Below are 12,232 nucleotides of genomic sequence, written 5' to 3' on the forward strand. Positions count from 1 at the left end.
TATGTTGGATTTGGAGAAGTTTCCATTTCAAATCAATTGTGCTGTATTACATAAGCTGCTTCAGGGCCTTCACTGAAGTCTGGACTTTTCTTGAAATCTCCTCCGTCAGTTGCTGCACATTTTTTTCATTTTTTTTCTGTGGACATTTACTGCAACTTTTCCTGCCAGTAAAAGACGCGAGTGTGTACGGCGCTTCTAACACACGATAGACTTGTAACCGGAAGAATAGATATATATCTGTGTGTTAAAAGTCTGATACGTCCGAATGTTTCTAGTATTGTGGTCAATGCAGAAATAAGCGGGGGGGTTTCAGTGACTAGTTAATTGATTGATTCACAGTTTGCGTTCAGAACCACCGAACAGGTCAGAGGATGAGGCGCTACTCACAAGCACTGGATGTTCAATCAGAGGAAGGTGCTCTTTTAAGGAAGCTCCGTAAGGAGACCCCAGCTAATATTGCTTATGACTTTTTTTGAACTGTGAATCATGCAGAGGTACTACTGGAGTCTCAGAGTGAAAACATGGAGCTGGAAATGAGCTTAATAGGTCCCCTTCGACGGCTGCATGGCTCGTGGTAATGCAGCGGTTTTGAAAAGTGCAGAATACTCTCACAAAATGTAATGATTTTTTTTTATAAAGGTCTTTTTAGGTTTTATTTTTTGTAATTTATTCCTCCTCTTATAGGATTCGGTATCAGGAAGCCACCAGGGAGTTGGTGTAGCCTGCAACAAGGTTCTCAAGCAGCCAGTCAGTGGGGTTATTTTTGAAGAGGGTTTGAGAAAAAGCAGCTTCTCTAATTGGAGGTAGCTGCAGTTGAATTCACACAGTGGCAGATCAATAAAGCCAGGTGTTGAATCAATCACACATATGATGGATTGGGTGGGAAAAGCTTTTGTTTGAAAGATTTGAATGTGTCTGCTTAGAATCCAATTCTGAATGATTAACAATTAATCCAGAGAAAAGCCAAAGGTTTTTTTCTGCTTGCGTCCTGTTGAGAAGAAAATGTTCAAATCTATTGCTTTTGCTTTTCCTTTCCAGAATCAGTCTGTTCTCACTGTACGCAGACGTCCGGCAGCCAACACCTCCTACAATAACCCTGAGATCTGTTCCCAAATGCTCCTACAAGTCACCTCTCTATACATAGTGGCCATTATTCATCCAGTGTAGTCTCTTTGGGAATATCTCTGGCCTCTCCACAGTGTGAATTGGGTTTGTCCAAGGGGAAAAAAAGGCTCTTTGAGTCCACGATGCACGAGTGCCGTTGAGGAATTGACACTAAAGGTCGAAACTCATTACTCGTAGGCGGCAATATAAAGAGGCGCCGAATCAAGTAGATGTATCATATCCTCTTAACCTTAAATCTCTCATTTTACGTCAGGGTCAAAACATTTTTATACCACTCTGATTAAAGTAAACGCTCTCTTTGAACCAGTGCAGCTTGAATAATGCAACATTTTTCCCTTTCACTATATGCCACAATTCATTATAAAAGGAATCAGAGATGCACCTGCATTCGTTTTGTGGTTCAACACCGGGGGAGAAGCTTTTGTTAATTTGTTTATACTGTGATGATTCACAGATGGATTCATGTTAAGCGCGGCGCCAGGATTTGAAAAGATTAAAAAGGTGTTTTGCCCGAAGACAAGAACACGCGTGCAGCTGAACAATAACTAGAAGTCAAAACAGTTTAACTGCCGTACGGAATTGATTAGTAGCTCGGGGGTAGAAGTCTTCTGATCTCTCATGTGAGTGTGAGTGAATGATGCACTTGTGGGAAACCCATCTTCAAGTGGAGATGATTAATGTAACGATTCTGTCTAGTGAATCTCTGTGGGCCGTGTAAACGTAATGGAAAACATTCAGAGGGCAGGTAGCACGGACCTGTGCCTAATCCTCAGTGGGCTGGGTCAGTCGGTTTGATTCACTGCAGTGTTGATCCTCTCCAGTAGCATCTTTGGTTTCTGTCCAGTGTGAAGCTTCCTGCCTAAGTAGGTCACATCCTGTCCTGGGACAGAGACCAGCCGCTGCACTGACACCATGTATCCCCTACAGACAAGACAGGGAAAACGTGTTAAACGTGTACACATTTTCCTCATCTCACCTTTGCTACTTTCAGCTCCCGTCACGTCGCTCCTTGACACATACTTAATGTGGCCAAGGGTATTGTTTTACAGTCGGGCAGGAGTTAAATTGGCCCCCACTCGCACAGGAGACGGGAAAGGGACAGGAACCACAGGAAGCTGAGGTCTAATCTCACTAGACACAACTCTTGTCAAAGATACACAAACACGGTTTACGCACACACGCAAATTTCACGCCCCACACTCACAAAACAATGCAGAGCTGACATGTGAAGGAAAAAATATAGTTTTTTCTATTCATTTGCATTCTTCTTGTGCACGACAGTAGATAACCTGAGTGCCAAGGACATTCAGCATTAGCATTTCTGAAGTTTCACCAACAATAGCTTGGTGGTGATCACTCCTCGCTTACAATGAAGGTGATAATCGCATGCAAAAGGATTACTTGAGTGTTTTTCTTGTAGCAATTATAATGGATCAAACTCTCTTAATACAGAAACATTTAAAATTTGACACATAGTTTGCTGTGTGAGGACATTGACTTTGCAAAAAAGTCAGGACATTGCAAACAGCAGGGCTCTGTCTCAGGCTGAAAAACTCTTTGACCAACAGAGATGTTTGGGTGTAGCCATAAACCTTTGTTAATTGAGCTGCTTTCAGTCATGCATGTTCCAGAGCTTTTCCTGCCAGAAAAATGTCTGGAAAATGTTTGAGTGAGCCCGAATGAGGTTTCTAACATGACGGATGCAAAAGTTACAACGAATGCAACTTATCTCATGATGAACAAAAAGGAGCCAAACACGTAGAAGATGCGAAGATGTAAACTTGGAAAAAGACGAGATTCAAGAGTTTTTTATGACAAATGCATAAACACCGTTGTCGATAAGCTCTAAACAAAAACAAGTTGTAACTGTTTATGTCCTGGTGCCAGCATGCTGCACTCAGGCACAACCCCTCGGCTGAATATCCGGACCCAATTTTCCAGACATTTTCCAGAGTTAGGGTCTGAAAAGAGCTTAAGGGAGCTTTGGGGCTCCTAGTTTTAAAGAAAACAAAAAAATTGGGGTTTGATGTTTCCCTCTGTTTGTAGTCCAGCGCTATGCTAAGCTAACCAAACATGAGAGTGGTATCAACAATCCTGTGTAATTTGTGGAAAGACAGCAAATAATTATATTTAACAACGTGTGTTCCTTTAATTTAAAATGTGAATGTATCAAGTTACCTGAGGCACCAGAATAATCCTCGAGCATGTCTGATTTCAGGGTACTGGCTTTGCAAAATTTAAAACACGTGGCGGCTTCATCCCCCGAAACATGAGGTTCTGAGTAAAACCTGGAGGACACGAACTCTCCTATCAAAGACTTATTTCACGACTCAAAGAAACTGGAAGAAAATTTTATATCGTGCCTCGGCAGAGAGCAGCTTCAATCCCAAACCCCCTAATGTGGTGCAAGCACATGGAAATCCTTAACACGGCAATTCATGAATTATTACTACTTTATGATAAAAAATGTGCATTTGAAAGACTCAAGTGGTTGATAAGTCACTTGCTTATTACATGCAAATGTCATCATGGTATAATTAATAAACTGGCCATACAGAAGTACATCATAATGACACCATGCCTGGAATAGCTTCATGTTAACCGACCAGGATCTTAAAAAAAATACACATAAGATCAAGTAACCTGATGAATGTGGCTATAATATTGTCGAATAGACAAATCCCAAAGCTTCCAACATCTCTTCTTACGTTTCTCGTTTTCATTTCCCCTGTTCTTCCCTTCTGTCTGGATTTCTCTAGGTGTATGAGTGTAATCGGCACTCGGTTTCTTTAATTAAAATGAGGTCTAATTGTAGCTGAGGCACGGCAAATGTTCGTAGGCCTATAATTTCCCTCTTGCAATCCAGAGCCCCAGAGAAAGTAAAAAATAGGGGAGGGAACTGGAACAAGGTGTAGAAGTTAAATGTGAAGTTACATTAGGAAAAAGGAGCTTCAGGTCACCTGGCCTCCTGTTCTCGGCCTTCTGGACATTTGTTGAGCCTAATGACAGCTGTGTAGAAAATTAGGGTGTTGTCTTTGCTTTGTTTCACTCTCCTTTTGTCAGAAATGACAAAGTCTTGTTTTACATTTCAAAAGAAGCCACGTACAACACCCTCCACTGTTATCTGCTTTTCATGAAAAAAACAACAAAAACTTTTCCCTCTGCTGTGTATTCCCAACATGGTGTGTTGCTAAAAATAAAACTCTATCATGTCAATACTAATACCTCATCCTTTTCTCCACCCTCACCTCGCCCTGGCTGTACTTGAAAACAAAAATTGGCTTATAAATCTGTACATACTATATCTTCAAACTGTTATTTTTTCATAATATAATTCCACGGCTCAGCACTGGTCCTGCTGCCAGCGCCGGTGTCCGTTTAGACTCGTCTGGTGTCTGTTAATGCCAGCGATTGTACTGTAATTACTGTACAATTCTTTGTTTGGGTTTTTAAATACGACCAGATGACGAATTTTCATTGTTCCTACATTTGTTTCTTGCACTCAGGGCAATTCTCCGGCAGTGGGTGGCCACCTCTGCTGAAAGAATGTAGGGGAAACGCTGGCTTCCTCTAACGGGGCTTAAGCCTGAGTCTGCTTCAGTGAAAGGCAAGGCCTTGCATGCACATAATAGAAACACCCGCGCTCACGCATCCTGCCTCATAAACCTTAATGATAGAGCAACGATAAACAGTGATTACCAAGCCTGGGGCAGAGTGTTTCTTTACCACTCCTTCCCTCCTACCCCCCCCCAACAAAAATCAGCATGAGAAAAAGGAGGCAGGTGTTCATATGAAAAGTCTTCACACCGGAACCTTGGTATTATGAAGGTGTTTGAAATTGTGCTGAAGTGAACTCGAGGCAGACTAAACGCGGGGAAAGCACCGGCCTGGATTGTGCCACCCAATTATCCTCCCCTTCCACCTCTGTCCTCTTTTTTTCTTTCTTCCCTCTCCGCTCTTTGCAGACTTTCCTTCCCTCCTCTTTATCGCCCGCCTCAGATTGTTGTTGGTGGGCTGCTGCGGTGTCGAAGTGGAAGAGGGCGAGAAGCATGTGTGTGTGTGTGTGTGTTTCTTTCCAGGGAGTTTTTGCGCACGGGAGTGTAAAGCGAGTAGATTGTAAAAAGAGAGAAATGGTGGAGGTGCAGCGGGAGACGTCGGTGATGGAAGCTACGTTTACCATTTACCTCTCAGCGTGACATAATGACAGACCTGCTGCATATGTAGCACCGATGATTAGTGAAGTCGTGTGTCGCTGCTTCCGTGTGCCGTGCGTTGAGAGAGGTCGATGGGAGGGGGGGAGCGACACCGAGGTGGAATGCCATAAGTACAATTTAAGTAATATTCGCTGTCGACAGAGGGGTGGAGGAGGGGGGTGGTGTGTGTGTGTGTGTGTGTGTTGCTCCCTGATGGTGAATGTATTAAATATCAGGGGCTCAGATGTGAGCAGCTGTGGGTGTGATCGAGTGACCATTGAAAAACGTTAATGGGAAAAACAAAGATATAAAGACGCAGATATTAATAGACAACACGAGATGCCGTCCACTTTAAACACTCGCTCTTTTATGGTTAATTATTTTGCGTGAACGTGTTTATGTGTGGCAGTTAAACGTGTTTTATTCTGAAGGAGGAGCAGCGTGGGGGAAGAGGAGGGTGTATTTATTTAATGAGCTTGTCAAAGGATGTATCTTTATGAGTATTCGTACAGACAGTGTGACTTGTCATCGAGTGTGGTTTGACTGTAACAGTGGTGCTGCTTTCCGACTGAACTCCAGACACTCTCGGGAGAATTCACAGCGGGAGAGGAGTCCTGGTGATGCTTCTAACAAGCAACAGACACTGAACTGAAAAAAGAGGCGTCATGCAGGTGGAGGACGCGGCAGAAATGTTCTACTTGGAAAGACAGCGAAATTTGAGCAGGTTCTGATGATAAAAAACAATTCTGATGCGTGTAGGTAAATGTGCAGGATCCAAAAATGTGCAATATCTGCAGAGGAACCTATACACCAACCCTCGCCTCAATGTTCCGGACGTTTTCTTGCTGTTGTGAACGTGTCGGATCCCGACAATCGCCTGCTTGGTTCGGTTTTATGTTAAAGTCCAGAAAAGATCTGGACACACTTGTGTGGACATTCTCCAAAGTTTATGTCTAAAAAACGGCTTGAGGGAAAGGAAAGGTTGAGCATCAAGCAAAATGGAGGAACAAATAGATTTATCCTATGTTACATGATTAGAATAATCCAAATATCATCCTGAATAGATGATCGTGAATAGCCCACTGTTGTCAGTAGAAGTTAACATCAGTCACTGGACGGCTGCAGCTACAATATTTCTCTTGGTAGGAAACGAGAGTCAGATTCTTCTTTAGCTCTCTTTTTTTTCTCTATGTCTTAATGTGAGTTTCGTCGGGATGTGGGTTGGCAAGTGATACATATGATTGCCTCTGATTTCCACAGGATCACAGAGATTAGTAACTGTAGGCGTTGCAGTTATTTTAGTGAAATACTAGGGTTAGTTTTTATCTCTGAAAACGTAAACCTGTATTATTGGATGTTAGAAGCCTTTTAATAAACCAACAGAAGAGGTCTTATTTTAAAAAAAAAGGAGCGAGCCGTCTTATCTCACATTTGGGTGAATCCAGATGGAATCACGGAATCTGTGTCAAACATCAGGATGTATTCAGAGCACATGTTCTGGAACCTAGTGACATGTTGAACCAAGTAGGCGGTGGAGACAACACATCTTAAACACTTGAGGAAAGCAACAATTTGGCCCTGACCATGAGAGTGAAGCCTTTTTCACATCGTTTTTTATGGTCGTGATATTTGCCAGTTACAGTTAAAAACAAATAGGCAACGATACAAAGAACTGAATCTCATTCAAATTCCAAATCTGCTTTGAGTGTATCATGTTATGTATAGGAAGTTTAATATCAAGAGCAACATACCACAAGTCCAATATTTATATACAACAATATATATTGCTTATGCATTGTGCAAGAACAGTGAGGAGGTAAAGCACATGATCAACCTCAGATTTAATCAGAAACAGATTCCACTTGTGAATATGCAGAAACTGTAGGTGAGGGACAAGATGTGGGGCCAAGAAGCTTCTTGGTTCAGCTTCTAGTTTGACCAATCTCCTTTGAATAGGCTTCGGTGGCTCACAGGTAAATAGTCCATGTGAAGAGCAAAAGAGGCAGAATACATTGACCGAAACGACTGAGCTATTTGTTTTTTAAATAATCCGTATGCATATGCAGATAGCTGTTTATAGAGATTAGCCAACACACCAACACTAAAACACAAACAAAAAGTGTAGCTGTGCTGTCTGTGTTTTGTGCAGAGAGATGTTCGACTTGTGTGATAAAACAGACGAGACAGGCTGTAAACAATGTGGGGCGAACAGAAGACAGAATCCAGGCCTGATTATCTACTGTCTACACAGCAAGCCCCAAAATATTGTTTGACTGTTATATATCGTCAGACAAAAGCCGAGCAGCTCTGAGATTTCTAAAATACTTGTGCTGTTTATCAAGAGCTTGTCATTCTCTACCTGTAAAGAAGAGTTTAAAACCACAAAGTTAATTATCGATATCAGCTGCTATCAACATTTTTATTTTTATATAATTTTGGACGCAGCCCTAAAAAATACAAACCTCTAGAAATCACAATTGGGGAAAAGTAAAGCTATTAAACCTGTGTGTGTGTGTGTGTGTGTGTGTGTGTGTATGTGTGTGTGTGTGTGTGTGTGTGTGTGTGTGTGTGTGTGTGTGTGTGTGTGTGTGTGTGTGTGTGTGTGTGTGTGTGTGTGTGTGTGTGTGTGTGTGTGTGTGTGTGTGTGTGTGTGTGTGTGTGGGGGTGTGTGTGTGTGTGTGTCTGTGTGTCTGTGTGTGGGTGTGTGTGTGTGTGTGTTGGTGGGTTATGGAATGCTGACTTTACTGTTGAACCTCATACTGGGAGCCTAATTCAACAAAACATCTTAATAACCTCCATGATAAACTCTCACTGAAAACCCCCACTTCCTCCGGCATCCACTTCCTCCTTGATCGTGGTGCACAGGAGCGCCGCATTAAATCCCGTTTATTGGTGAAACCAAACTGCCTGACCCTTGAGATGAGCTTCTGGGGGGGGGGGGGGGGGGGGGGGGGGGGGCATGTATGGCTCTAAAAGTCAGGTCGGGGATAGAAACCTAATACCATCAGTATAAATATCAGTCATAATTTAACAGAGACAGAGACTGCGGGAGAAAAAAAAATTAAAGATATCCACACGTGAAGAAGAAGTCCCTTCGCTGCAGCCGCACCTCGCTGTGCTTCAAGTTACATGCAGCTCGGCTCCCAGGTATTATTGGGATAGTGAATCGTAGCAGAACTGCTCAGGTTGTTTGTGAGCTGTCCCCCTCACACTCAAAAGATTACAAAAAAATCAATTCTGCTGTTATCACAGATCGTGACGGGAAAGGCTTTAATCTTTTTTATATGTGTGTGTGTGTGTTTGTATGTGTGTGTGTGTGTGTGTGTATGTGTGTGTGTGTCTGTCTGCATCCGTGCACGTTGGGCTGATACTCTTGTTGCCACCTCTTGCTGTGGCTCTCTCTCTTGACAAAAGCCGACTCTTTCCACCAGGTTCAGTGTGACCGCAGCCCCGACGTGTCTCTGGGGACAGACGGGACATAAGGGGGATAAAAACAAACATGACAGACAAGAGCATTTTAAGGGAGTGGGAATGTTAAGATGGAATCGAGTGGTGAAAGTCTATCTTCTAGCCTTATACCATTATAAGCAAGATCTAAGCCCACGTTTAAAGTCACTTGTGTGTTATAAGTGTAATACTTCTCTTACCTCCTGAGGGATATGATATATATTTAAATCATCTTTTGCAGAGGTCCTGATGAACACTAAGACCGAGACATCTGATCTGAAATGGACCATCTTCTCACGCACCCAACCCGAGGTATGTAACCCCAGCTTCCCCATGTTATCTGTATTCCTAACACAGACCTCGTGATTTTTGGCTTCCAGCTGTTCTTTTGTTACTTGGGCTATAAAAGAGTTCCTTATATGGCTGGTAACTGACAGAATAAAGGAAACGCCAGAGTGAATGTGGGATTCAAAGTATATTGAAAGCAGATGCTTTGATTTAGCCCATCAACCTTGGAGCTGCCCACAGTTTTGAATAGTGCAGCCAGAAAAAGACATATTTGTAATTTGATCAACTGAAGAGCGGTTGCTAGGGTATTATATATATTTTTTTTGCCAGTGACCGAAACTGCTCAACTCGCTTACGTCTCAGAAGGAAAATTGGTAACAGTGAAGCTGGCAGGGGGAGATCTCGGGACTTGGACTGAAATGCTCAACAAACGGGTCTGTGCTTTTGATTAAGATGCACAGAAAAATTGTCTAAAATGCTTTTTTGCAGACGTCACCATTGAAAACGGTTTATTCAAAGCCTCAAATCGTCCAAACCGCAACTTAAAACGACCGAGTATGAAACATTGATGTAGTCGATGTGGACAGGAGGCAACAGGGGGGATGCCACAAACCATCTGCATCAGAATTTACAGATTGCAAAGGATTACCGTGGTTGTTGATTTTCAGGATTCACGGATTGTGGCGGCTTCATAGTAGATGTTTGTGGCTGTTCAGTTTCCAAAATACCTAATCATCGTTAAACGTTACATCGGCTTTTCATTCGGAGGCCAAATAAAGCTTATATTCACATCAAACCTCCAGTGTAATCGTTTTTATAGCATTTTAATGAAATCATAAATATAATTTCATGGCTTTACGGTGATGTGTATCCAGCTACAGTTGCGGAATCAGGTCCTTTGTGAACACAATCACACAGGATTAACCCCGCCACGTGTATTAATACACACGTTGAATATTTGATTTAGTCTAAGCTCATGAAATAAAAAGTTTTCGATGCACAACATTCACAGGATCGTTTTTTTAATGTCTGTTTGCTGCAGCAGCTATTTTTAGATCTTTTCAGCGTAGCAAAATTTGCCCCGTGGTATCTCAGCCTTTTGCATACAACTGATGTATTGTGTAAAACCGCGCATCTCTATATTTATAATTCTCTCCCCGATTTTGCATTCAAACATAATTTCTCCACAGTAAATGTTTATTTTTTTCGGATGAGCCCTGAGGGACGCTTTGTGCATCTTCATCACAGAAAACATTGTGTTCTCAGACATATGTGCTGCCAAAGTCCAAAAGTATTTATTTGTGGGGATTAGAGGGGAAATTCTCCCTTCAAGTGATTCAAACCTGGCTCCCGGTGCTGTGCCCCACTGTAATTCATTCAGACCAGTATTATGCCTCACTCAACACATCATCTGCAAATGGATTTTTAAAGATTTACATATTTACATAACTGAATTTCTGAGCCTTGAGTTCAGCAAAATCTGCTAAATTCTGCCCCGAGTATGTTAATTTCCTGCTTGTTTCCCGCTCTTGGGAACATGGTGGTGGTGAACATGTTCGCCCGTTGACTCAGAAGTCAAACATGAAAGCGTTTTCCAGTTGTATTTGGTTCCCCAACAAATGTGGATTTCTGTAGAGATTTTTCAGATCATACATATTTGCCATATCCCCTCTGTATTCTTACGTTTTAGTCTAAAGTGTGTTTGAGGGGTGAAGCTGTGTCTGCCTTGGATGCTGTGAGCAGTCGTGTGCTCTGTTTGACAAGGGAGACTTGTATTCCCATTAGCTGAGCCGCGGCTCAGTGGGAGGACTGATTTAACAACCCAGATTCAAATTTGGGCAGGATCAAAACCCACAGTGGGCCAGATTCGGTCCTGCAGAGCTCTGACAGGTGTGTTACAGCACATGGCCAGCAAAGAACTGCAACATTATTATGATTAATAGGACTTTTAATGGTGATCCATTATAAAAAGACGATAGTGAAGGTTTTTATAGGGCCATTAAATATATACTCTGGTCTCACAGAGAAGTTTTTTGGGGGTCACATGTCATTTTAACCTGACGACACTTTGTTCTCCTCTTTCCTCTCAGTGGGAGGAAGTGAGCGGTTTAGATGATGAGAACAACAGCGTGAGGACTTATGAGATCTGCCAGAGCGACAGCTCGTCCAGCCACTGGCTGCGCAGCGGCTTCATCCCGCGCCGAGGAGCATCTCAGGTGTACGTGGAGCTGCGGTTCACCATGTTGGAGTGTTCCTCCAGGAGCACCCACCACCGCAGCTGTAAGGAGACCTTCAACCTCTACTACTTCCAGGCAGACTCCAACGAGGCCACGGCCACGTACCCCCCCTGGATGGAGAATCCCTACACTAAGGTAGGTCCAACATCTGATAGGTCACAGTCGCCTTGTTTGTTTGTTTTTACAAACAAAAAAAATTTTGTTTCACTGTTGTTGTTTCAGGAAGGAATATTAAAAAAGTTTTTTTATTTATATTTGGCATATGAAATCTCAATAAAAGGTGTACTCCACCTATTTTACATCTTCTAAAATGGAATGTAAAGTTTATTAGTTCCAAATAAAAAACATGATTTAACAAAGTCCTTGAAAACATTATTAAATCTCTCTTCTTCACTCATCCAGCATTTTTTAAACTATATATATATAATTCAATTTTGTTTGGATTTTGATTAAATATGACTTTGAATTAGACTTTTTTAACGTTTTAGCTGTTTGTCTATATTATGGTGTGTTGATATTATAATGTAAATGATTTCTTAACATTTTCCTCAACGTAAAGTGGCTTCTAATCCCCCAACATGCATTTGGCTCACACCCAGCTCATTACAATATGGAAATCAGTTCACACAGAAAATAGTTGATTTGGGTATTTTGTCAACACTTTGTGACTTATATTTTATATCCTAGCTACATTATTGTCTCATTGGAGCAGAAACAGTCTTAAAGCACTGTGCTGGCCTGCGTCTCCTCGTCAAACCTCTGATGTCAGAGCACCGAGGAACACAGCGCCAAAGAGAGGAATCAGGGCTGTCCCCGCTCCTCGTCTTCATTACCACTTAGTAATATGACTCTGACAGAAAAATAAAAAGGGATGAAATGTTCACCGTGATGAATTACCGCTGCTCTCGAGCCAGTTTCAACTCTGTGCGAGTGGAGCTTCAA

At 42.2% G+C, this 12,232-nt stretch overlaps 1 protein-coding gene across 2 annotated transcripts in view; it reads left to right on the plus strand.

The window, feature by feature from the left end:
- Positions 1-12,232, plus strand: part of ephb4a (eph receptor B4a) — a 39,866-nt gene that overhangs the window by 12,391 nt on the left and 15,243 nt on the right. For both annotated transcript variants that reach the window (XM_053441308.1, XM_053441309.1), the window contains exons 2-3: positions 9,007-9,077; positions 11,144-11,425. In XM_053441308.1, the coding sequence (XP_053297283.1) occupies positions 9,007-9,077; positions 11,144-11,425 (353 nt within the window). The remainder of the gene's footprint in view (positions 1-9,006; positions 9,078-11,143; positions 11,426-12,232) is intronic.

Source organism: Pleuronectes platessa, chromosome 15 (genome assembly GCF_947347685.1).
Source record: "Pleuronectes platessa chromosome 15, fPlePla1.1, whole genome shotgun sequence".
In the NCBI taxonomy this organism is placed as follows: Eukaryota; Metazoa; Chordata; class Actinopteri; order Pleuronectiformes; family Pleuronectidae; genus Pleuronectes; species Pleuronectes platessa.